At 38.2% G+C, this 27,840-nt stretch overlaps 1 protein-coding gene across 6 annotated transcripts in view; it reads right to left on the reverse strand.

Moving 5' to 3' along the window:
• The window catches only part of PAN3 (poly(A) specific ribonuclease subunit PAN3), a 134,440-nt gene that overhangs the window by 34,336 nt on the left and 72,264 nt on the right, over positions 1-27,840 (reverse strand). For 5 of the 6 annotated variants that reach the window (XM_058688891.1, XM_058688869.1, XM_058688858.1 and 2 more), the window contains 3 exons: positions 3,803-4,050; positions 2,636-2,692; positions 1,292-1,396 (listed from right to left, as the gene is read on the reverse strand). In XM_058688891.1, the coding sequence (XP_058544874.1) occupies positions 1,292-1,396; positions 2,636-2,692; positions 3,803-4,050 (410 nt within the window). The remainder of the gene's footprint in view (positions 1-1,291; positions 1,397-2,635; positions 2,693-3,802; positions 4,051-27,840) is intronic. The other variant, XM_058688880.1, reaches the window with a different exon arrangement.

Here is a 27,840-nt window from a genome sequence, read left to right on the forward strand (position 1 = left end):
TTATTATAAGTAAATACGTATTAATATTTTTTGATATGCACACTTTTTGATGTCGACAACATGAAACGACATTTCTAATAACGACAAAACGTCTAAATTCCAGGCCTGGAGAGACCTGCCCATAATTAAGGTCGGGGTTAAGTAGCTACGCTTTGACCCAAAGCACGTAACTATAACTCTGTGGCTGAAGACAAGGCCCACCCTAAGCTCGTCAATAATTTATTCATCAACATTATACTGGTACAACTTGTGTGAAATAACATTTTTTTCTGAGATTATAAGTATACAATGAAATTCTACGTATGAAATAATGTCCAGCTGTTTACCTAAAAAAAAAACAAAAAAACACAAATTATTTTATAAAACCTACTTTATAGAAAATATTAAGCTCTATTACTTTTTAGGGGGCACCTGGGTGGCTCAGTCGGTTGAGCGTCCGACTTCGGCTCAGGTCACGATCTCACGGTATGTGAGTTCGAGCCCCGCGTCGGGCTCTGTGCTGACTGCTCAGAGCCTGAAGCCTGTTTCCGATTCTGTGTCTCCCTCTCTCTGACCCTCCCCCGTTCATGCTCTGTCTCTCTCTGTCTCAAAAATAAATAAATGTTAAAAAAATTAAAAAAATAAAATAAAATAAAATAAAATAAAATAAAAATAAAAAATAAAAAATTTTTAAAGTTCATTTATATTTGAGAGACACGGGGGCGGGGGGTGGCAGAGAGAGCCGAGAGAGGGTGGTGGGGGGAGGGGGAGAATCCCAAGCAGGCTCCATGCTGTCAGCACAGAGCCGGACACGGGGCTGGAACTCACAAAACTGAGATCATGACTTGAGCCAAAACCAAGAGCTGGAAGCTTAACGGACTCAGCCACCCAGGTGCCCCAATATTAAGCTTTTTTAAAATGAGGTTTATTTCTAGGCCAAACTACTTATTCTCAACCTCCAGATATTAACAAAAAGTGGTCTGAAGGTTAGACACCATTTCAATAATTTATTTATGTATTTCAGAGACCTTTCAACGCACAGGATACGAAGCGCCAAAAGGTGGCCCATTTAAGTAGCTATTTATTCTGTTTTACGTCCTAACACATACTGATCTACAAATTTTCTTGAAAAACGGGTTTCCTTAAATAAATATGCCAATTAGGACTCATACAGTCTACATTCTAGCTGCTTTGGTGCATACAGCATGTTTGATCACATGATCTCATTTGAAAAGAGCTCTGTTCTTTCTCCGGCTCGTCGCTACAGCACAACAGCCATTACGGATTCCCCCCAGGAACTCTGAAAGCCTACCTGTCGGAGTTCGTCGGCCATGAAGAAGGAGGGCGCATTTGCTTTTGGTTGCATGTAGGCAACATGAGGTGCAGTTGGAGGATATATGTGGTAGTTTGGAAATACCTAAAAAGGCAGGGAGGGGGGAAATGTAATAACCAACCTTTCTCACTCGATCAGCTTTTTCATTGTTTCGGTAAAGCTGTAAGCTTTAAATGACAGCGCTAGATAAATGGATCCATTTTCATCTTTAAATCATAGTGAACTAATAAGCACCTTAGAGGACAGCTGTTGTCGGGACACTTTCAGAATGAACTCACTTTATACAAATAACCTTGTAGTAATCAATGTAAAAGTCTGACGAGAAAGGAAACATTCCTTCGGACACAGTAAAACCTAACTTCCAAGGAGAGGCCAAAGCTGCACTTTGGAAGAGGTTATGTAGTCCGTCAGCATTTTTTAAAGCAGCGGGAAGAGAGAAGAAAGCCGGTGACAGAGGTGTCTGGATGCGTCAGATAACGAGGTAACCCTGCCCTGGCTCCCCAAAGAACCACCCCCTTGCAAGGGCTTCTCGTGGCCAACCTAGACAGACTGCTGCGTCCACACTGGTAAGCACCTCACACTGCAACAGTGAGGAGGACGGACCGACGGACTGACTCTGGGTCTGGGCCGCGGCTCAGGCGAACAGAAGAGTGAACGGTCTATTTAAATACCTTCAGGGCAAAACTACGGCAAAGTTACCGAATCTGCTTCCAGCCTCTTTGCTTTCATTTTTCCGAGTGGACTTTTCCCCACCCCCTGGCTTCTTCTCTTCTGCCTCTGCCTCTCCTTCCTCTTCACCGGCCCCTGATACAAAATAAACGTACATTCTAAACTATCTTTTCCTTTTTCATTTTGAAAAAGCTGAAACAAACGCTTTGGTTTTCGTCTTTGTAAAATGAATTCAGCTGATTTCTGCTGCCCTCAGATAATTATTCTGCTCTGGATCTCAACCGGGAAGTGGTTTTGCAACACCTGTGTGTATGGTTTCCTTTAACCTATATCCGCAGGGGAAGATTTCCTTTCTCTTGCCTCGGTTTTCTTACACCAGAGAGCACAGTTTGGCTTAATTAGCTCAAGTTCACCATGAGCACATTTCTAACAGTGGTCTGAAGGGTAAAAACATCATAAAAATGTGCCCTATGTAATCTCTACAAAAACAGCTGAGAGAGTTTTGTGACAAAAGAACCTCTTTATAGATTAAACTAAACTACTTTCTACAAATACGCTATAATAAAAATGTAAATAGTTATAATAAACCCCCAAAAAAGGCAACACATTGATGGAATTCTTACTTGAAAGAACCAAGGAAAGTCTCTACTCTACCTCAATTATTTGACCTTCTGTTCGGCAAGCTGTTCTGTGATAATTTTTGAAAGATCTCTGACCAAAAACAAAACAAAACAGAACAAGACTATTAGCTATTTATTAGTTCTTGGAACATTTACATAATTTACAAGTACTTCTATAAATGTTTTCACTAAATTATTATCCCCATTTACAACTGGGGAAATGGTCTCAGAGGTACTAAGATTCAAAAGTCACAAAACAATGGCAGGACCGGGAGGGACTCTTAAAAACACATAAAAGAACTCTGTCATCTTTCCTTTCAAATTGCCTTTTAGTAAGCCATTAATCAAAATAAACCATCAGTTTAACTTGTGAGATCAAAACGTTTCATCGAAACCTATCCTCTGTAATTATGTCGAATGGCTACCATTTCGATCAGTTGTCCTACCTGAATGGAACTTGGCTTTCGAACTCACAAGCTCTTCACCCACTACTTATTTCACCATACCGGTTAAAAACCAATTTTTGGACACAGCCAGAATGAAGCCAAGAGATACAATTTATGGAACGTGACGACACTTCCCTCTTTGCCCCTTGCCCTCTCTCCCTCTGCCTTCCTTTGGTAGCTCTTTCTTCGCCCACGATCAGGGTTTCCCCCGCTGGGCTTCCTCCTTCCTTACCAATAACCCACACTGGAAGCCCCTTACCATCCCGTGTCCTCCACTATCCAGAGATCTAGAGATTAAATCATTGCCTCACCTGAAGCAAGAGTTTATCATCAGTTTGTTTTTAGTAACTACCATAAGAAACCATGTACTTTCTCCAAGTTCTTAGCAGAGGTAAAACTACGTACACCTATAAAGAAACGCAGCAAACATCAACTCCAGCTAGCACCAGTACAAGGTAACCCCACGAGCAAAACATGCCGTAAAGTACTAAACTAGAGCCAGAAGACAATCTAATTTGTGATTAAACCCGGTTCTGTCTAAACTGGAGTTGTTATTAATACAGAAAGCTTACTTTGAAGGGATAAGAAGAGGTCAGGATCATCATCTAAGTTAGAAAAGTAAATACGTTTTCACATCACGATGCAAGGCGGGGGGGGGGGGGGGGGGGGGGGGGGGGGGGACCTCCTCACTAATCTCATTATCAAGAAGGAACTGCTGTAAGACTACTCTCACTTCTCCCGTCATGTAGACGTACCATTCCAGTCAAAGGTGCTGGGGTTGTGTCTGTATAGAAGTAAGTCGTCCCGCCGACGGTTTCCTTTTGGATCACCTGACCAGAAGATGGAGTCTGAGAAACGGGATTATTAACAGATGTAGAGGCACTAGAAGGCACCATGTAATTTGCTGGATTTGGAGTGTGACTTCTTCTTCTGGGCGCAGGAGAAGTATGTGGAGTGATCTTGGGAGAATGAAGAGGAGAAGATCCGGCAGACAAGGACATTCCTGAAGAAGACGTAAAAATGTTTCTTAGGAGCAAAAACTGGCTTTAGAGAAAAAGGTCTGGAAAATAAAATGCAAACATTCATTTGGAAGAAACATCCTCTTTAGCAAATTCTTTAAGTGCAAAAATAAAAGCCATGATTTTATCTTGGTTTGTTTTAGAGAAAGCTCTGATGAAAGCAACTGTAAAGACGTTTCTTTTTTTCAAACATAGTCATTTCCAAATAAGCTAGGAAATTGATTGCAAGAATAGTCTCCTCCATATCAAGGTTTACATGAGAAACTTCAATAGTAAGAATCATCGGTAATTTAAGAAATTAATTTTATGGAAAAAGGAGAAATAAGCAACTGGGACTCTCAAAAAGCCTTTTTATAAGCCTTTAATAAAAGCCTTTCTCTCATCAAGGGCTCAATTCCTTTTTGGCAAAGAATCATTTAAAACTATGGCTATTAACACAAATACCACATTATCCTCCGGGAGTATGGTTTTAAAAATCAAACTATTTAATAAAGAGATTTACTAGATTTCTTTTGGCCAAATACAGTTAACAGAATGGTTTGAGAAAGCAAAACAACGAAGTCTAGTCTCAGCTGAAGTACATGCAGCTTACGCACTATTCTTTTTTAATCACGCAGTACACTCTCTTTATGCCTCTTGTCTTTCAACTCTAAGCAGGCATACGCTAAAACAAATGAAAACTTCTGCAGATGCGTACTCTGTAATATTAGGTCAAATGATGCCACTGGATTTTAGTGGAAGTTTTATGCAAACACAACTAGAGGAAATCATTGTATGTAGGGCATCCTCTATTAGGATTCTAATGTGAAGAAAGGGAAAGGACAATTGTCGTAACCCTTCAGGAGATTCCAACTAGCCGAGAAAACAAGTCCAGGTCACACGTAAAAGACATAAAATGACTCACGAAAACACTCCACTGTAAATTAACATACTGCAAACTACATGCATAAATGCAGGTGGAATGCAAGTTAATTAAAACCAGGTAGAATCAATCAAAGGCTTAATGGAGGTGATCAGTTCTGAGCAGAGACTGAAAAGAATTTCTAGAGCTATAGGTACACTTCTTTAAAAAACCCAGCTTACTCCCCGAACTACTTTGTGGCCATGGGGAGTAACTAAGACACACACCTTTAAAGTAATATGCCACCTCACAATGCAAGAAAAAAGTTTACCAAAATGCCTCTTGTCAGAGAAATACGATTAACAGGGACATGAATTTCAATTTTGAGAAATTCATAAAACGCCAACACTGTTTTCTGGACAGATGTAGGTGGACAAAAATAAGGTGAGAACTGAGATAACACTTCGCTCTAGTCGGGATAGCCCTTTCCACTTTCTAAAGAGCCTTAAGGTAATTATTCTGATTTTCTGAGCAACTAAATGAGTTAGGAAGGCGAGGCAGGTCAAGTTACAAGCACCACAGTACAGAAGTCAGACATGAAGAGGTTCTGACTTGACCGGTGTGACATTTGTGCAAAGTCGACAGCAAAGCCAAGACTCAAAGCCAGGTCTCCAAACTCCAAATGTGACAGTCGTACCGCTATAATACAATGTCTACTGCACTGACATGAAAACAGGCCGGGCATTGTCAAGCGTGTCTTAAATGTATCTAAGAGAAACGCTAAAAATCTAAACCCCCGTTTAAAAAAAAAACCAGTATTTATAAGGAAACCAAGCTACTATATTGATATAAGCTTATTTTTTTAAAAAAACTGTTCCAGAGTCCTCTGTGTTTTCTTAACTCTGTATTACACATCGAATTGCAGGTTAACCCATACGGCAAAAAACTGAATTATTTAACTATCTTTGAAAGATAAATACTCCCCACTTACCTAATATGAAATGCATTTAAGAGTTTTCCTAAGCTAGTATTCCAAGTCTTTCCAAGATAAAACTGGCCAAGTCATCAAAGATAAGCGAACGTGTTTACTACCTTTAAGTTAAATAGCAGCAAGAAATACAGCTACCAATTCTTGAGCACTTCCCATGGGGCAGGCACTAGTAAAAGTACTTCGTATACATCAGTCTGTTCAACCCTCACAACAACCCTGTGAGGTAGGTGTATCATATTCACCTCACTGCAAAGGAAACTAACATTAAAAAAGTTTTTAAACTTATTCTAAGGACAAATACAGGTTCTTCAGCAAAGGAATCAAGACTCAAACTCCGATCCATTCGATTCCAAAGCCTGTGCTCTTAGTCAATATGCTCTACGGTCGCCCGGTTCCTAAGTCCTGTACTAGAGGGTGGAAAGGGGTCCATTACTTGTAGTAGTAACATGAGCAACTACGTAAGCCACGTGGGGTGGCGGAGGTGCAGCACGGGGTGAAGGGGAAAATCTTGACACCAAAGTAGGTGTGTAAGTGGGACAGAAGGTACACTATCTCCTTAAGGCTCAATACATGGGGAAAGATTACCAAAAACAGTCTGTGGTCAGTTAAGAAGGAAATTCACGCACAGAATTTAGAAGCTATAAGTAGCCAGCTTTCTATGAAATTGTCAATGTTGTAGCTGTTCTAAAACAAAGTTACAACACTGACATTTGCATTCACGTCTCTGAGCTGAGGCAGGTAAGTTATTTAAACACATTCAAAAGAAAGCATGTACACTATGAAGTACCACCACCCATAGGGATAACAGGATATTTAAATGCATAGGAAGCTAGAAATGAAATGAACCCCAAATTACCGAAACATCAAACCTAGCCACATAAGGCACAGCTTTGTGCCACCAGAATATTTTACAAACATGTTAAAGAACTGAGTAAAATATGCACATAGCTGCTCGAAGAGAGGTATTCTGTACTTTCCTATGAAGACAATAGCCACAACTCACTTACTACCAACTGCCCATATACAAGACTAAATTACAAACGGCACAAAGGAGTGGAACCATACTACAGAAATGAGTAGTCAAAAGTAAAGATGAATGAAAACGAACAGGTTTGATTTCATCTCTCTCACATGTAAATACTCCTTTAGAAGTTCGCTCTTTCCATATACAGGGGGAAGGCCTACTTGTAGTGATTCCCACACCAGTGCCTTGCTGTTCACCGGTACTCGATCACCAGAACGCTTAAGCAAATATAGAAACCACTGAGGATACCATTAAGAGACAATATGGAAGAATGGAAATTTGTACTTAAAAAAAAAAAAAAATGATTCAGAAACATTTCATTTCTGTATTTATGTTCTGTGTTACTTTTTCTAATTTATTCTTAGAATGACAATTTGGTGACATCATATACAATACCTATGCACTGTAATTCACTGGGTTAAATGCAAACTGTCATACTTGAGTCGGACCTGTTAAATTAATTGCTTCAGAACATTTAAAAACATCTTTTCTTAAATGTATCCCAATTCAAATAAAAGTGAGGAAACCATACGGAAATGCTCACCAGAGGAGTTAACCAGAGCAATTAACAAAATAGAAGAACTAATATAAAAAACTTCAAGGCTACTTTATGGAGTCAAACTATCAGTGTTTTTGGATGACATGATTCTATACTTGGGAAAACCAACAAAAAGACTCTTGTAAATAATGAGAGAATTCATTACAGTAAATGTAATTACAATATTAACGTATACTAAATGAACAGCATTCCTAAATACAAACAACCAGTTAGGGCAATATCGTTTCTGGGAAATCAGATTCCACTAACATGATACCGTCCCTTCAACCCCTACCGAAATTGTGAATACACAGAACTACAAGATAAAAATACAACCCAAATTTAAAATATACCTAAGGTCAAAAGAACAACAACAAAGAACTCCAAGAACAAGAAATTAAAGAAAGATCTGGAATTAAGAGGTTATACTGCGAAAAGTCGGAGGAAAAAACCCTAGGCCAGATATAGTCTCTCACTGAGGCTTTAATGCCCACAGGAGAATACGAAATATGGCCTTCAGCCCATAAAACATGGGGAACGGAACCCAAATCCCAGTGTGAAGCCAAGGAGTCTAGAAAAGCTGCAACACCAGTGAATGTAGGAGGAGAAAACTTTCTACCTACTGGCCAACAGAGGCCAAAAAAAAAAAAAAAGTAAGCTTGCTTGTTTGTGGAAGAGAGAGATGAAGGAAAGGAGCAGACCGGGGTGGTGTCCAGAGAAAAGAACCCAACGCCTGTATCATGCACAGGTGTAAGAGGGAAAATTTCCAGCAGACTTCATGTGACAGGAATCCCAGTGAGAAATTCACATGAAACTTGCACCGGCACTGGACGTCTGCATGAAGCAAACACCAACTGCTTTTGATGAGTGCTTCTACAACCCAGAATACACAAGATCTGCCCCCCAGAAAAACAATCCCACTTAGAAGAACTCTCAAAGAGCTGGAATGCACAATATACTTGAGAATTAATTCCCTGAGAAAAAGGAATCTCAGAAAACAGAACCCTGTAAAAGAAATAAAACTAAAATGATTAAGGACATGAAAGAAATGACAAACATGAAAAAACAGGACATTTGTTCTTAAATAGAACTAGACTCTTGAAGAGTAAAAAATATAATCACTGAAATTAAAGGGGGGAAAAACTCAACAAATGAGTTAAATGGCAAAGTAGACACAATCAAAGAGAGAAAAGATAAACCAGAGAAGGAACTGAGGAAATTACCTAAAATTAAAACTCGGAAAATATGAAAAAGTAGTCAGGAGACACAAAAGGTAGAATGAGAAGGCAAATTTCCTGGAGAAAAAAAGAAAGAATATTGGGGAGAAAAAGCAATATTCAAAGACAAGATTTGTGATTTTCAAGAATTAATTTACCATATAGATCCTAATTTAAGAAATCCTGAGCAAGAGATCTACACAGAGTAAGTAAAAACAAATCTGTCAGTCAACTGAAATTGTAGAGTGACAAAGATAAAGAGACAAATCTACAAAGCTACCAGAAAAAAGACAAACTATCTAAAAACAAAAAACTCCCAAAAAACAATGACATCAGCAACATTAAACGATGAAATAATATGATCAAAGGAAGGAAAATGAAGGGCATATATTTTAATTTATTTTTGAAAGGGGGGGGGGGGGGGGGACGGAGTGGGGCAGAGAGAGAGAGAGGGAGACCCAGAATCCGAAGCAGGCTCCAGGCTCCGAGCCGTCAGCACAGAGCCCGAGGCGGGGCTCGAACTCACGAACGGCGAGATCGTGACTTGAGCCGAAGTCAGACGCCCAACCGACCGAGCCACCCAAGCACCCCAAATGAATGGTCATGTTAAAGTTTATACACAGTTTGCAAATGAGGGGGACAATGAAGACATTTTTATCTCTCACATCTCCTTGGTGAAAGAACAATTAAATGGTTAACTCGGTATAGAGGTGACTCCTTCTCCCTAAAACAATAGAATATCAAATTATATGGGTAAATCTGAATAAGCACTGACAGCGAAAGAAGAACAATTAATCTGAGATAGAGTAAAGTCAAAGTATAATTAAGATTCTAGGAATTATAACATTAAAAAAGGGCACAAAGAAACAAAGTCATTAAAAATCCTCATAACAATATCTTTACCTCCTTCCTCTTCCACAATTTCATACTTAGTAAAAGCAAGCATGGTAAAATTCTAGGGGTGACAGCTACACAAAACAGAAACATAATATAAAACATGCAACCTCTACCTCACACCATATATAAAAATTACCTCAAAATGGACCAATAACCTAAACATAGGAGCTAAACTATGAAACTCTAAGAAAACAAGCATAAACCTTCAGGATCTTCAGCTAAGCAATGGTTTCTTAAAATAGGACGCCTAAAGCACACATAACCAAAAGAATCCAAAGTAAACTGGATTTCATCAAAATTGAAAATTTTTTACACTCCGCAGTAAACCATCAATTAAAAGATTTACAACTCATATTCAATAATGGGCTCATATGCACAATATATAAGGAAATCTCATGACCCAACAATAAAAACAAATAACTACATTTAAAAATGAGCAAAGGATCTGAACAGACATTTTTCCAAAGAAGACACACAAATGGCAGATAAGGGGGTGCCTAGACGGCTCAGTCGGTTAAATGTCCAATTCTTGATGCCAGCTCAGGTCGTGATCTCACGGTTGGTGAGTCTGAACCCTGCACTGGGCTCTGCACTCAGGCTGTGGAGCCTGCTTGGGATTCTCTCTCTCGCTCTCTCTGCCCGCCTCCCCCACGCACAAGCGCTCGCACTCTCTCTTAAAATAAATGAACTTTAAAAAACGGCAAAGAAGCACATAAAGAGAAGCTCAACATCATTAGTCATTAGAGACATACAAATCACAACCACAAAACCACTCATACCACTAGGATGATTATAATAAAAACAAGACAGTAGCAAGTATTAGCAAGCAAATGGAAAAACTGAAACCCTCAAACACTGCTGGTGGGAAGGCAATGTCATGTAGTCACTTTGGGCAACAGTCTGGTAGCGCTTCAAATGGTTAAGCATAGTTATAATATGACCCGGCAACTCCACTCCTAAGTATGCTACCAAAAAGAATTTACAACATACGTTCCTGCAAACAGTGGTACATGCATGTTCGTAGCAGCATTATGCACAATAGTCAAAAAAGAGATAAAACCCAAATGGCTATCAACTGGTAAATGTGTAAATAAAATCCGATCCATCCATACCACGGGATGTTATTCAGCCATAAAAAGGGGAAAAATCTGATACATGCTATAACATGGATGAACCCTGAAAACATCGGTAAGTGAAAAGAAGCCAGACACAAAAGGCCATTGATTTAATGATTCTATTTCTATGAAATGCCCAGAACAGCAAATCCATAAAGACCTAAAGTAGATTAGTGCTTTCCAAGGGCGAGGGATGGGGAAAACGGGGAGTAACTACTACCGGTGTGAAGTTCCCTTTGAGGCGAAGTGAGGGAATGTGGAACTAGGTCGTGACAATGGCTACACAATTGTGGACACGCTACGAACCGCTGAACTGCACATCCCGAAAGGGTGAATTTCATGATACGTCGTTTATACCTCAACACGCAACAAAACGTAAAAATCCAGGGCTACACGAACTAGAAATGTACAGGGCTTATAGAAAGAAGAGATTAAAACTCTACTAACAGAAACAAAAGGTAAACTGAACAAAAGGAAATAAATACCTGTACCTGTTTGTTATAGAGACTTTAATACTACCCTTAACTGATCTAAAAACATAATGCTAGCTCAATAAAAAGAAATTTTTAATTAGCCAAACCCATTATATCTATGTGGAAAAATAAACACTGAGAATAGCCAGGAAAATTATTAAAGAATATTCAGTACAGAGGAAGAATTAAGAAAAAGTTGGGGCGCCTGGGTGGCGCAGTCGGTTAAGCGTCCGACTTCAGCCAGGTCACGATCTCGCGGTCCGTGAGTTCGAGCCCCGCGTCAGGCTCTGGGCTGATGGCTCGGAGCCTGGAGCCTGTTTCCGATTCTGTGTCTCCCTCTCTCTCTGCCCCTCCCCCGTTCATGCTCTGTCTCTCTCTGTCCCAAAAATAAATAAAAAACGTTGAAAAAAAAAAAAATTAAAAAAAAAAAAAAATAATAAAAAAAGAAAAAGTAGAAAGAACCAAGTGTGATATAAGAGCACAAGATAATAAAAAGTGGTAAGAGCTACAGTAATGAAAATGTTTGATAAAGGTTCATATCAGTAGTGGGTCAATACAATAGAACAGGCACAAAACTGGACCTCAAATACATACGAAGAAATAAGATAAGGCTGGGGCGCCTGGGTGGCGCAGTCGGTTAAGCGTCCGACTTCAGCCAGGTCACGATCTCGCGGTCCGTGAGTTCGAGCCCCGCGTCAGGCTCTGGGCTGACGGCTCGGAGCCTGGAGCCTGTTTCCGATTCTGTGTCTCCCTCTCTCTCTGCCCCTCCCCCGTTCATGCTCTGTCTCTCTCTGTCCCAAAAAAAAAAAAAAAAAAAGAAATAAGATAAGGCTGGCATTTCAAACTTCAGGGGACCGCTGGTGAGGACAGCAGTCAGATACGACAACTCACTAGCTGTCACAAAATGACAGAATGAATCCGGATATAAGCAAAGATGGCTATTTAGATAAAATAGATAAAAGCAAGTGGTCTTTTCGTTTTTCAGGCAAATATTCTGACTGAATATTTAAAGAGGTTAAAGAGAAAAGTACCTCAAAGAATATTTTTTAAAATATTATGAAAACACAAAATGCAAAAGTCAAAAGAGAATTTTAATCAATTTGACTTCCTCAAAAACAAATTTCCTACAAAACAGCAAAAAAAGGTATTTCCAACATTTAAAAAAGGGCTAATTTGCTTAATATAGTTCTTAAAATTAAGAAAATAGAAAGCAACCAAAAGAAAAAAGAAAAATTACACTACTAGCCAGTTTGTAGACAAGAAATTTAAACGCCTCCAATATTTAAAAAGATGCTCATATTCACCGACAATTAAAGAGAGGCAAATTAAAACCAGCCTCTTTACTGGCCTCTTCTCAGATTGGCAGAGATTAAAGAGTTTATTAAGACAATTAGTAAAAAGATGGGTGGCATATAAATACTGTTACACTTTAATATCAGTTGTTAAAATCTCTTTTGGAAAACAATTTGGCAATATCTGTCAACTGCAACTTTTTAATTGACACGATAATGGTAAGTACTTCGAACAAAGTCATAAAATGAAAAATAAAAAGCTGTGAACTCCATAAAAGTGGCTATATTTGTCTTGCTCAGCTTTTTGGCCCACAGGAGTCACTGAATAAATGCCTCATGAGTAAATGTTAAGAAAGGTTACTTTTAAACCCTTTCCAGGAAAAAACAAAAGTAATTATTTTTTTCTTTCAGAGAAGTTTAAGAAAAAAAAAAAAAAAAAAAAAAAAAAAGATGTCCTTTCAGATACAAATGCATCTGAGGTGCCAGGCATGAACTCTCCCTAACTATGAAAACATTAGAAACATTCCTTTTAAATACAGAATATGACAAAAATGTAAATTATGACAACTCCTACATAATATCATATTATGTAAAGCCTTAGCCAATGCAACAAAACACAAAAAAGACTGCAAAGGATGACACAAAAACAGACACTCAGATCAACTGAACAGAACAGAGAACCCAGAAATGGACCCACAAACGTATGGCCAAGTAATCTTTGACAAAGCAGCAAAGGATATCCAATGGAATAAAGACAGTCTCTTCAGCAAGTGGTGCTGGGGAAACTGGACAGCGACATGCAGAAGAATGAACCTGGACCACTTTCTTACACCATACGCAAAATAAACTCAAAATGGATGAAAGACCTAAACATAAGACAGGAAGCCATCAAAATCCTCAAGGAAAAAGCAGGCAAAAAACCTCTTTGATCTTGGCCGCAGCAATTTCTTACTCAACACGTCTACAGAGGTAAGGGAAACAAAAGCAAAAATGAACTGCTGAGACCTCATCAGAATAAAAAGCTTCTGCACAGCGAAGGAAACACTCCACAAAACTAAAAGGCAACTGATAGAATGGGAGAAGATGTTTGCAAACGACATATCAGATAAAGGGTTAGTCTCCAAAATCTATAAAGAACTTATCAAACTCAACACCCAAAAAACAAATAATCCAGTGAAGAAATGGGCAAAAGACATGAATAGACAGACACTTCTCCAAGGAAGACATCCAGATGGCCAAACGACACATGAAAAAATGCTCAACATCACTCATCATCAGGGAAATACAAATCAAAACCACAATGAGACACCACCTCCCACCTGTCAGAATGGCTCACATTAACTCAGGCAACAACAGATGTTGGCAAGGATGTGGAGAAAGAGGCTCTCTCTTGCACTGCTGGTGGGAACGCAAACTGGTGCAGCCACTCTGGAAAACAGTATGGAGGTGCCTCAAAAAATTAAAAATAGAACTACCCTACGACCCAGCAATTGCACTACTAGGTATTTTTCCAAGGGATATAGGTGTGCTGTTTCCAAGGGACACATGCACCCCAGTGTTTATAGCAGCACTATCAGCAATAGCCAAAGGATGGAAAGCCCAAGTGTCCACCGATGGATGAATGGATAAAGAAGATGTGGTATATACATACAATGGAGCATCACTCGGCAATCAAAAAGAATGAAATCTTGCCATTTGCAACTATGTGGATGGAACTAGAGGGTATTATGCTAAGCGAAAGTAGTCAGTCAGAGAAAGACAAATATCATATGACTTCACTCATATGAGGACTTTAAGACACAGAACACAAGGGAAGGGAAGCAAAAATAATACAGAAACAGGAAGGGGAACAAAACATAAAGAGACTCTTAAATATGGAGAATTAACAGAGGTTTACTGGAGGGGTTGTGGGGTGGGAGGGGAGGCTAGGGGCATTAAGGAATCTACTCCTGAAATCATTGTTGCACTATATGCTAACCTGAATGTAAATAAAAAAAAATTTTTTTTAATTTTAAAAAAAGACTGCAAAGGAAGAGATAAAACTATCATTATTTGCAAGTAATTGTCCACATATAAGAATCTATAAAATATCAGAAATACCAAACCAACATACAAACATCAATCGCATTACCTACACACTAAAAATGATCAATTAGAAAAACTGTATTTTTTAAAGACACCAATCATAATACTACAAAGTGTCTCAGAATATCCAACAAAATATATGTAAGACCTAAACGCAGAAGATAGTAAAACTTTGTGGAAAGATGTTAAAGGAGACCTGGAGAAAGGAAAGAAATGGAGAGATAGTCCATGTTCATAGATAGGAAGACATAATGATGATGATTCTCCTCATCTTTTTTTTTTTTTTTAAACATTTATTTATTTTTGAGAGACAGAGACAGAGCGTGAGTAAGAGAGGGGCAGAGAGAGAAGGGGACACAGAATCTTAAGCAGGCTCCAGGCTCTGAACTGTCAGCACAGAGTCCGACGCGGGGCTCAAACTCACGAACCATGAGATCATGACCTGAGCCGAAGTCGGACCCTTAACCGACTGAGCCACCCAGGAGCCCCTCTCTTCAATTCGCCTAAAGATTCAACTCCATGTTGCTTTCATGTATCCCCAAGTCTCCAAAGCTGCCTCCTCCCCTGGGACATTAATCAACAATCCTCCTTGCCAACACCAAATTCTCTAACCCCCATCCTCATAGTAAATTACAATTTGGCCTTATGAAAAATCTTCATATCCTATAAAAAAAATTGTCTTGATACCCATATTTTATAATTATTCCCATCATTTTGTACTTTATATTTTGTTCCAAGTACTACACAATTTAAACTGTGTCTCTGTAGCGAAGAACTGCGCCTTAATCCTCTCTTCTCTATATTGCTAACTACACTTTGTAATGGCACAGTTCTTAGAACACAAGAAACTCGTTGAAAATAAATAGAGAGGTTAAAGTCTCCTCTTTTTGGTACCAACAACCAAGATGCTAAATAGAGCAACAGCCACAATCAGAAAATGGAGAATGCCATCACCAAAATTACCTGCATAATACAAGAAGCTGGGAGGAGAAAAATAAATGTTGATGCTATCGAGTGGCATAGATGTTGACCATCACTATTTGAAAGCAAATACAAACCAAGCCACAAACCGTTATGAAAGAAAGGAATTTGAAAGAATTTGGGGTGAAGGACACTCTTCTCACAGAACAGTCTGATTATTCTAGCGTTAGTCTTTCCAGGTCAATGTAGGAAAACTAATCAGTAGAATCTACTAATTCAGTAGATTCTTACTGAATAGGGAACTGGGTAAACCTAGCTTACTAATAATTTTAACAAAGTTCCAATAACCAAACTAAATCCCCAGCAATAAATTACCCTGTATGACTACACTGTAGAGAATGGTTTAGATTAGAAATTATCAAAATATATCTCCTATTGAACAGATGAACTTGAAGGCAAATAGAAGAAGCATTATCTTCTTAACAACAGACTCATTATTTGGGGCCTCATCCAAAAGAAAATCACACTAAGGAATTCATTTAATAACATCCAGTAATAGAAAATACAAAGTCACTATTAAAAATACATCCCTTAATTTATTCATTTCTTAACCAAATTCCCCAATCACACCACCCCCCCCCAAGATAAAATGATGCAGATATAGCCCAAAACACAGACAATAAGTTTTTACTCCTAAACTCTTAACAGAGTCTTAAACATACTAACAATACATTCTTTTTCTTTGACTTTGTTGACGATTTAAAGGATGGGTATAAAAGGTCAACTCCAAAATAAGTTCAGAACATTTCTCCCCTCTTGCTCTTCCAGTGTTTCAGACACAAACTTTATTTCTTAGTTCATTTCTATCACTAGCTGTTCTTAGAAGAAAAAGAAAGTGAATTTAAGTATTTAATTTATAATCATTTAGCAATTAAAGCTTGGAGATCATGGAGTTTTTTTGCAATTTGATGATCTGCAATTTGCAGCCTGTCAAACAAATTATTTGCAATTGCAACTTGTCAAACAAATCCCCAATATACTCTAAGTAACTATACTGTATGCAAGACAGATTCCTACTGAATAGAGCTTTCTGAAATAAAATGTTAATAGTTACAGAATACCATAAGAAATGCACTCAACACTCCATAAGGGAATAATTCCTATATAAATAAAACTGCTTTAAAATAGAGTTTCTCCATAAATTTAGAAACAAAGATCCTTGACTGGGGGTCCCCAGGACCACCCCCCATGTTCAGAAATTCACTGGAACTCAATCAAAAGGATTCGGCATATAGTTGCACTCAGGGTGAAGATTTATCACAGCAATGTAAGAGGCATGCACATCCAGAGCTCAAGGAGACACACAGGTGGAGTCTAGAGGAGTTCATGGGTAGGTTTCCTTAGGCTCTCTTACTCTCAGGAGGGTTCACACAGCTCACTACTCCTCCAGTAACACATGTACAATCTATGCGTTCAGAGAAGTCCATCAGAGACTTCGTGCCCGTGGTTTTTATAGGGAAGTGATTAGGGGCAGCCTCTGCCTAACACATACTAGAATTCCAAACTCCCAGAAGGAAAGCAAGGGTGCAGCATAAACCGAACTGTTCACACAAAGAGTCTAGGCACAGTAAACCACCCCAATCAGTTGGGGAACAATGGGAACACTCCTCAACCGCCAAGTTCCCAGACATCAGCCAAGTGCCAGCCGTGCAAGCAGACTTTTTTAAAGATAGCAGTCTTTAGCCTGCTATGGTAACTCACTTCTGCACAGACACCTTGAACTGCCTCCAGCATAGTCACCACTTTTTCATAATTCTGCTCTATAGTGAAGTGGTAGTATCCATCCACTAGTATGTATGTACTAGTATGTACAGAAAAATACAAGAGCAAATATTTTCTTATCTAAACCTTTGCTGCAGGGAAGGAACAGGAGAAAAAAAGGTAAACCCTAGGACAAGGGCAGTGAATTTCACTACATTTTACCCATACATGTTTAGAAAAGATGACATATTAGTGATGCACACTCCATGGCTAGGAAATGCAGCAAAAAAAAAAAAAAAAAAAAAAAAAAATTAAATGCAGCTCAAGGGGCTAAACCTATATGCTTCCCCAGCTCCTATCTCCAAGTATTTGAACTATCTAAATATATACACTAAATGTTACGGCTTAATATAAGATTTAAGCCACTAACATTAAATAAAAAAGACTTTGTAAGATCATTAGTTAAGCCATATTTTAGCTTCTAATACGCTAAAATTATAGAAACCATTCAAAACGTTTACTTATTTAAACATTAGAAGAATATGAAACAACACTTTATTCTTAGTAAATAACTAACAAAAAGAGTTGGACTCAGTAATCCTACAGAGGAGCATCTAGGCTATGATTTGGTGTATGCATCCTAAAAACAGCTGCTTTCAATTTCAATACCTTAAAAACGATTCACATATCCACAGACTTTATCCTAAAAATTCTAGTTCTACAAAGTATCCTAAGAAATCATCCTAAATCCTGAAAGGTATTTATAGTTAAGATACATGTATACATATAACAGAGTGCATATATGCTGCTTTTTAAAAGATAACATTATGATTCAACTCTTTAATAGAGGAAATAACTTTTTAAAAACTGAAAGGCAATTTTAAGACTAGAGAAAATACTATCAATCAGCTGAAGTCTATTAAGGTGTTAGGAATGGTTTTAGGGGAAAACAGCTCACTGTAAGTGATGCTTTGTAATATGAACTAAAATTTTTCTCATGACATAGTTTTTGATCCAGTTAGGAAACAGAAAAGCTATCCGAATAATTAGTAACTTTACCTAAAATAAATCAATTTCTTTTAAGTTTAAACTTTGAATGACCTTGAGCATAAGCTTGTTTGCACAAATATCAAAGCCATCATCCATCATCTATTTTGCCTTATAGTAAAAATATATACATTTAAAAAATCCTAAATTTAGAAAAATCCCTGGTCGATTTCTGCTTCGTGATAATCACCCCACTGAGTCACCCTTAAACTCATAAATATCTTCTTAAGATAATTAAGAATCTACTTAATTATCTACTTAATTTTAAAGATAAATAAGAATCTACTTCATGAACGCAGCAATCGTTTGAAGAGAATGTTTTATCGCTTCCAATTTTTAAGCCAGTAGACTAAGCTTTCACCCTCTTTTTACAAATCAGAAGACTAAGGCCCAGAGTAGCTCGGTGACCTGTTTAGTCACATAAATTCAGTATTCATAGAAATGGAACTAGAATATAGGCCCCTCACGTGCTAACAGAGCTCAGTGTAGCACTCAAGCTGCTGAATTTAACCTAAATTTAAATCCCTAATGGCTATGTAAAAGTAATAAACCTAGGAGGAAAAACTATAGCATAAAAAAAAAATGTGATTAAAGGCAGAATTGTCAATTTTCCACTCTGTCAAATATAAAATCCTAAAGGATGGGATCAGAGTACAACCAATTAAAAACATGTATCTGTTAAAGTTTCTGGAATTCTAGAATAGGCCTCAAAGTTATACCATCAGTCCTAAAGCTTCAGTCACTGTGAAAAGAAACAAGTGACTATGAAGCCATGTATAACTGCTACAGACAAGAGTGACTCAGAAGATCCTTGAATTTAAAGATGAAATTAGAATTCAGGGTTTCTGAAGAATCCTAGTAATGTGGATGTATGGGTCCTTTTATTAAAGATGTTTTAAAATTTATGCATCTAGTGACATTAATTTTGCTCCCCCCAAAACCTATTATTAAACTGACAGGATACATTTTATAATAGACGGCATCTTAGAATCCAGGAAAATATGGTAAATCCAGATTACAGTTTTGGTCACTTTGCTGCCAAACAAGGGGACTAACAGCAACTGTACTTCAAGATCTTGCCATCAAGTAAAAATAGTCAGTACTTTACCAAGTTTTAACTTGGGAACATTTTACCATCACTGTTAAGCCACAAACTCAGGTGAGAAAACTTTCAAATCAAGATATAACTGAGACAACCATCATACAAGCATGCGTATATTTAAAATGTGGATCTAATCCTCAAATAGACTGTACAAAATAAAACAAACCAGCATCCAAAAAGCAACAGGATTAAGAAGTAACAGCTAAGATAATAGACTTTACTTTTTTCCCTGGAATAATTTCATCATTCAATCAAACGAAGCTTTGCAAACAGTTATCAAAACTGGCTACAAATGTTCTTAATTAAAAGTACCATGCGTTAAGGTCAAAACAATCCTGCAACTAATGAACCTGACATTGAACTGTTCAAAAGCTCACTATCAATAGCCCAATTTTCCAAACTCTGACATGATAGATGTTCAGTTGCACTTCTAGCCTAAATAATAAAAGATATTTAGTAGTCAACTTAAATACTGGCTAGTTGAAATTCCCACTCTTCTATATATTTTAAATCACACGAGCTTTCCAATGGCTAAAATAAAATGAATGTCTTTGCAATCCTAAACCATAACATTGTATGTGTTACCACACAGATGTACCTCTGGCCAAAATATTCTCTAGGACATGTCACATCCTGTTTTTAAAAGCCTCCAAAAAGATAATCCACAGTAAATATTCCTGCTTAATTTATTTGCCTAGAATATCAGGATAAACAAAAATTTTCTTTCTGTAGCTTAAGTCCCTCAGTGTTTCAGATTCAAAACTCCATTTAATCTAACATTCCCATTTCCTCAGATTGATACCAAAAAATATCGTTAACTTTTTAAGGTAAAAATTGGTAATTATCAAAGCATATCACAATATTAACCATAAACCAAAATAGTAATTATTCACAGATCTAGTAAAATATACACTAATCAAATTAAGTTCAATTTAGTCCTATTAGTTTCACGCCACAAATGCAAACTACCTTTGCAAAAATGAAACAGCCCAAATGCCAAAAGGTTTACTTGAAAGAAATGTTTATAACCCCATGTGAAAAAAGGGTACTTGGATTCATACTCAGCAAAATCCTATGCTGACCTCGCAGGGTGTTCTAATTCTTGCTGGAAACAAATAGCAGTAAAATTTCTATACTTTAAAAAATTGTTCCATGAAGTGTGGTGACAAATAAAAACGGAATCAATAAGGATATTGATGTTAATTGCCAGAACTGATTCCTTCACAAACCCTGTTTTCACAACAGCAACCCCTTATAATTAGGGGAATTAAAAGTTGCTGAACTCAACAATCCCTTCAGTTAAACCAACAGACCCCTCATAGAGCTGTCCAACGCTGCCCAAACTATCCATCCTTTAGTCGAATCAGTCAGTTTCATGAATTGTAGGATTTATCTTCAAGTCCAGTGCTGACTCAGAGGGTAGCTTGTTCCCTAGAGAAAACAACCAACAAAAATCAGAACAGCTACTGCTCATATGCTCTTTCAACACCCAAGTGGAAAGGACAACTTATTGGGTCCAAAAAATAGTTCAACTTCCTTTCAACTACAGGAGTAGCCAATAAACTGAAGGCAGCTATGTGCCATAGGCAGGTCTTGGTTAAAGCTTTCACTCAGTTACAGCAAAGGAATGTGAAATAGATTAAAAAGCTTAAATTTTCTCAGCTATCACACAAACCATAGGGTTTCTCACTCAAGAAGAAATTTACAGGGTATATAAATGAAAAGTATTCCAAGGGCCAAAGCTGTTGTTTTGTTCTAAATCTTTGAAGAGCTGCTTTCCGTGTGTGTGTGTGTGTGTGTGTGTGTGTGTGTGTGTGTGTGTGAGAGAGAGAGAGAGAGAGAGAGAAAGAGAGAGAGAGAGACAGAGAGACAGAGAGAGACACAGAGACAGAGAGAGAGAAGTGGGGAGAAATTAAATGTCTCCACCCAGAAGTAGTCTACATGTCTTAGGGCAGCTTTGCTTAATGACATACATAAAAAACTGGTGAAGTGTTACAAAACTCCTTAAATGCAAGATCCTCAGTCACTAGTTACAGAAAATATTCTGAATCAAAAGATAAAAAGAGTAACATGTGCTGTCTCAAGACTTGTAACAGTGGGTTGCCCTATTATTTCTGAAACCGAAAAATCAACACGGACAGCTTTTGCGCTTCAAGATATACCACAACAAACCCAGGGGGCCTTTCCACTTCAGGAGTCAGGGGTTTTGTCTACAAATAGTATGCTATTATGGAAGTGGGAGGGAAAATACTCAGTTTAGAAAGGCAGCCAGAGAGCTCAAGCTAATTTCAGAACACAGAAATGCCGTTTTGTCCTTTCACATGAATTAGATTAAAAGATTCTCGTAAAACAAGTGTTAGTCAAGACCGTCTCCAGAAAGAATCATGAAGGTGACAGATGAAACTTTTCATTTCTTCAAATGTATTAATTCCGTTATTTATTCAAGTATGGGGGAAAATTCAAGTAAAAAAATTTCCCTGGTCATTTCCAAGCTGTGGTGTGAAAATTCTTGATTCTCAACCAAGAATCTCAGTACCTGAGGACTCAGGTGTATGGAGGACAAAACTGGTAGCTAAGTACACAGTGCCTCGACATGCTGCCCATTCACATACAAGCATCTGACACGTTGGTAATTTGTGGGGTTTTCCTTTGCTTCGGTTGGGCATTAACGTCTTACCGATTCCTCGCTTCCCCAGCCTTTCCCAGAGAAGAGTTAAGCCCTAACGAGCTAAAACACTCATTGCACATCATGAACAGTACCTGTTGTATACTGTCCTTGGGAGAATGCACAAAACAGTCACTCAAATCATCTTCTGTATTCTGTGGTTCAGATGAGGAACCTCAGCCGAGTAAAGTTGCAACCCTCCCACCTTCCTTAAGTGTGTACATGTTAAGTTTTCGCCTATTAAGAAACCAGGCCTTCTGGGCCAGTGGTTTTCAAACCACCTTCATCAAGTAAAACCCTGGGCTTCCAGAGAAGCTCCAGGGTTGTGCAAATTTTGATTTGAAATTCTTTCATCTATTTTTTTCAGTATTTATTAAATCGATAATAAAATCACAAATGCAGGTCCAAATAGTGTGCATTCCTTTTTTAACATACTAGAGATTATCACCAACATACTTAATTTGTGTTGGGTTACAACATTTTCACGGAGACTCCAGAATAAAGCCTCTCCTGTCACCTTTCTCTCTCTCCATACACACACACACACACACACACACACACACAGATGGATTTTTTATTAGGAAGGTGGTGACTCTGCAGTAATCTTTATTAAAATTAAAATATAGAATAAATTATAGAATAATAAATAAAATATATATTAAAATATATAAAATTAAAATATATAAAATATATAATATATAAAATAAAACAGAATAATAAAATTAAAATATAGAATTAAAAAATATAGAAAAGGAGATTAAGGTAAGAAGAGTCATTATTCCTTCACTCACCAATTTCAAGCTATTGTGTTCAACCAAGTACCACACAGACTTGTTACTCTCACCGAAGAACTTCATGAATACATTTTAAAACCCAGACCCTGGAGGGGCGCCTGGGTGGCTCAGTCAGTTAAGCGTCCGATTTCAGCTCAGGTCAAGATCTCACGGTTTGTGAGATCCAGCCCCACGTGGGGCTCTGTGCTGACAGCTCAGGGCCAGGGTGGAGCCTGCCTCTGATTATGTATGTATCTCTCTCTCTCTCTCTCTCTCTCTCTCTCTCTCTCTCTCTCTCTCTCTCTGCCCTTCCCCCACTCATGGTCTGTTTCTCTCTCTCTCTCAAAAATAAATAAAACATTAAAAAAAAAAAAAAAAAAACTAAAAAAACAAAAAACACCAGACTCTGGAAAGCCAGTGTTATCACTTTAATAATTTTTGGTTTGGAGATGGTATATAGACGTCCCAAGCGTTCCGCTGCTTTAAAACAAGGTTTGAAAACCACTGTTCTAAGTTCTAATTAAGGTTTGGTATTCTAGATTCACAGGCGCCCTGGGGGCAGAAATGGTAATTAAGACTTAAGTTTTTGATGCCTGCTCAGTTGCTAGTTCCTGCTGTCTGTACTCCAAACCACCTTCCCAGTCCTACCTCCTACTGGGCTCCTCTCCCCACATTCTGACAACCCTCAAAAAACAATGTGTCCAAGTTGGGAGTGCTACTGGCAAACAAAATTGGTAAAGATTTTAAGAGAGTGTTACCACGTATTTTAAATATATGGAAAATTGATCTACCTCAGTGCCATTTTTCATTAATTTTTCTAAGTTCCTGCCCGATCTGACCTTTTCCACTTGCCTAGTAATTTTATATTTTTAGAGATTTTCAGTAATCTGTACACCCAACGTGGGGCTCGAACTCATGACCTTGAAATCAAGAGCCACATGCTCAACTGAGACAGCCAGGCACCCCTTGCCTAGCAATTTTAACCTTCAAATGAAATCCTACTCTTCTGATATTTCAAGATGAAATCTCACATCACTGGCATTACACAAATGGCAGACTCCAAAGATATTTCTTTGGAAAGATAAGTGACAGAGAAACTCTGCATAACAAAAGCAGTGACTAAGAGCCTAAGGTGGAGACCAAGAATTATCCACAACATCTAATGATAGTAGTTTAAAGGGTCCTGTGGAATCACTGCACACCAGCACCAACAGGTACCAACACACTGCTTGGACGCACAGCTTGTTTTAAGAAAACAAAACAGGGGCGCCTGGGTGGCGCAGTCGGTTAAGCGTCCGACTTCAGCCAGGTCACGATCTCGCGGTCCGTGAGTTCGAGCCCCGCGTCAGGCTCCGGGCTGATGGCTCGGAGCCTGGAGCCTGTTTCCGATTCTGTGTCTCCCTCTCTCTCTGCCCCTCCCCCGTTCATGCTCTGTCTCTCTCTGTCCCAAAAATAAATAAAAAATGTTGAAAAAAAAAAAATTTAAAAAAAAAAAAAAAGAAAACAAAACAAAGTGCCAACTATTTAAAAACAAAAACACCCTAGCCTAGAGACCCTAACTTAGCCTCTCCAAGGAAACTCTATGGACTTCCTCACAATCAGAATTTCAGGATGATGCCTTAATGCCAACAGAAGCCTGCTCCAAGGCTATGCTTCAACATCACACCCGAGATTTTCTTCACATCTATTTAGTCTTTACCTATCAGACTGAAGTACTTTTTGAAAGTTCACTAACGTCAGAGCATTTCTAGATTATACTACTCAACTGGTTGAAACAAACAGGGAAAAACAAACAAAAAAACGTCACAGATTCTCAGCTGTGTTTAAAATGTTTACAGCAATCATATCCATCTTTTAAAACCCATCTCTGGGGCGCTTAGGGGGCTCAGTCGGTTGAGCGTCCGACTTCAGCTCAGGTAGTGGTGTTGCAGTTCGTGAGTTCGAGCCCCGCGTCGGGCTCTGTGCTGATAGCTCAGAGCCTGGAGCCTGCTTCAGAGCCCTCTCTCTCTGCCCCTTCCCTCCTCATGCTCCGTCTCTGTCTCAAAAATAAACAAACATTAAAAAAAAAATTTTTTTTTAAACCCATCTCAAATATTTCCTATTCCATGAACCTTTCTTTTCTGAACACTTTCATTCAAATCAGATAAAATCTCACCTTTCTTCAAATTTCTGGCATTTTGAGCTTTTTTTTCTTTAGGAGTAAAAAGGTAGATGTCAGAATCTCCTGCGACATCTCTAAAAACTCCAGATGTGGAGTTTCTGATTCAGTAGGTCTCAGATGGGGACAGGGAAGGCTGTACTTTGAAAGCACCCCAGATTCATCTGTAACTACATATGAAACACTTACAGGAAACACTGCATGAGACTGAGCAATGAGCAAGGTTTCAGAAATTCAAGAAATAAGACCCAGTCTCGATCTCAAGAAGCTCACGCACACTGTCATAAGCCCATTAACGTGCTCAAAATTTTCCAATTTTAAAATTTACTCCAGGTCTCCATGTGTGATCACAATAATGGATAAAATGTTAAAAAGGCCTCCAGAAGCATTCAACTGTAGTGGAGAAAACATATATAAAACATAGACAAAATTTTTTAAGTATATTATGAGATACTCAAACACTCGAGAAGCACAGGGATGGTATATTTTCGTAATGACCAGAGAAGTAGAAACGGCTTTGGGGAAAAAAGAGGCATTTGACCTGATCAGTTAAAAATAGGCAAGACCTCAAGAAACCGAAAAGCATTCCCGGCAGAGTAAGGCCAACGCAAGGGCACAGAGATGGGGCAAAAAAAGCTGAACACATTCAAATACATATTCAAATACAGATTCTCAAACATATTCTCTCTTTATAACAGAGATCCTCCCTCCATGAGGTAGAATTAAAAGGATGAGGCTTATTTCATCAGAAAAGCAAGCAGTAGTCTTTAAATAGTAATCTTCCATTGTTTTAATTTTTAAAATATTCACTTAGCATCTAAACATTGTTCCTGCCACAAGGGAGTTTATGTTCCAATGGCCACAAAAGAGGACGACCCTCATCCTGATTCAAACAAAAGCAAAACTTCAAATTGTAATGAGTCCTGACAAGCAAGGAAATAGGACAAGATGGAAAATAATGGTGGGAAACTTTGTTTACATTAGTCAAAGGCCTTTCTTTGTGCCATTTTAGCTGACACCTAAGAGAAGAAAAGAACCAGCCCCAGAAAAAACAGGTGGAGGAAGCAACATATGCAAAGAGTCTGAGCCAAAAAGAGCCTGAGGTACGTGAAGACCAGCAAGGCTGGAACTGGTTACATACTGGGGAGGAGAAAGGGGGACATTCAGAGAAGCGCACAACATGCAAATTATGTAAGCCATAGTAAGGAGCTGGGATTTTATTCTACTGACAATGAGACGTGACCTCATTTATATTTAAGATTACTTTTACTTTTAAATGAGAAATGAACTGCAGGGACAGACCAATTAGGCTGTTTAACTCAAACACCAAAGAGGCGGTGATGGCCTGGTCCACGGATGGAGGCAGTATATACTAGAGATAGCATATGCGAGTTGAACTGACTGGATTACTAATCAACTGGCCGTGGAGAGCGAAAGGAAGAGAGCACAGATGCATGCTAAGCTTCGTACTCAAGCATCTTTCGGAGCATGATGACAGATTTACCCAACTTCCTGTAAGCCTGAACTCAGCAAACAGAATGCAGGATAATCAGAAGAATCAATAAATTCTGAAATGAACTGAAGTTCAAGAGAAGTAAGGAGGTATTCTTCTAAAGTAATTAAGAGATTCTGAAATGGCTTAGCTAGCTTAAGAGGAAAATGAAGCTGGAGAAATGACTTAAGCAGTTTAGGATCCTGGCTACCTATAACGTTTTATAACATTATAAAACGTATAAATTCACATGCACACAGATAATACGTCCATAACAATCACACCCAAATTCCAAAAACAGAAAATTTTAAGACAATGTTACTTTAATTATAAATGTATGTGACTCAAAGTATCTGAAGGAGGAAAAAGTCCTCCTGCTCTACCTCCTGGTAAAAAGACTAGCATTTCTCCACTGTCCCTAACCCCCTAAAGCACTGGTTCCTAACCAGGAAGGGACAAGAGAATGGCCAGACAGGCTGTCTAAAAACAGACATGTGCAAAATGAGAAGGGAGAGGGAGGGAGGATCTGAGTGCGAAACCGGAATGGCAGGTTTAGGGTGGGTCTAGGTCACATATTTTTTAAAACCGCCCTGGGAAGTGTCCATACACATCCTCAGTTCATCTTTAAAAGATTAACACTGATTCAAGCTAATTTTCACACAGTTTTAATTAGTAGCTTTTTTTAGTATTAATGGCTCAAGTCAAAACTCCTAAGTGTCAATTTCTCAAAACTTAAAAAACTGGTAAAATGTGTTATTTATTTTACCAAGTTTTAATGCCACAAAGTTAGAAGTAAATTACTTTTCAGGGGATAAAAGTTTTAAATTACAAATTTATTCTTTTTATACAAATACAGACAGAACACTTGAGAGCGCTCTCATCAGGGAGATTAGGTAGACAAAAAAGACTATAAATCTGATTTTTGTTAGTGAAATGATGAGAACCCACTACACCTCTAACCTGATTTCACAACATCCTGAGATAGCCCTCAGTCTTCCTGCAGGAACAGATACAATGTCCAATCCACAAATTTGCAACATACAAAATGCACACAAGCCACACAATATACCTCTCCTCCAAAAGGAGTCACAATTCCAAGAATAAGACAGTCATAATTTCCAAAAATTAGGAAAGCATGCAATTGAGCAAACCTCAAAACTCCCTCCTTCTCTATAGAAGAGATTAAAATGTATAACCAATTGTTAAATAATACTATGTGAGGTAACATGAATAAAATGGAATATAAGCATTTTTCACACACACACACACACACACACACACACACACACACACACTGTAGAACTATAAATCAGGCAAGGAAAGAAAACTCCACCCTGTACAGTGTCTTTTATTCAAATTGTTTAGGTATGTAAGTTATTAAT

The sequence above is a fragment of the Neofelis nebulosa genome, chromosome 1 (assembly GCF_028018385.1).
Source record: "Neofelis nebulosa isolate mNeoNeb1 chromosome 1, mNeoNeb1.pri, whole genome shotgun sequence".
NCBI classification, from domain to species: Eukaryota; Metazoa; Chordata; class Mammalia; order Carnivora; family Felidae; genus Neofelis; species Neofelis nebulosa.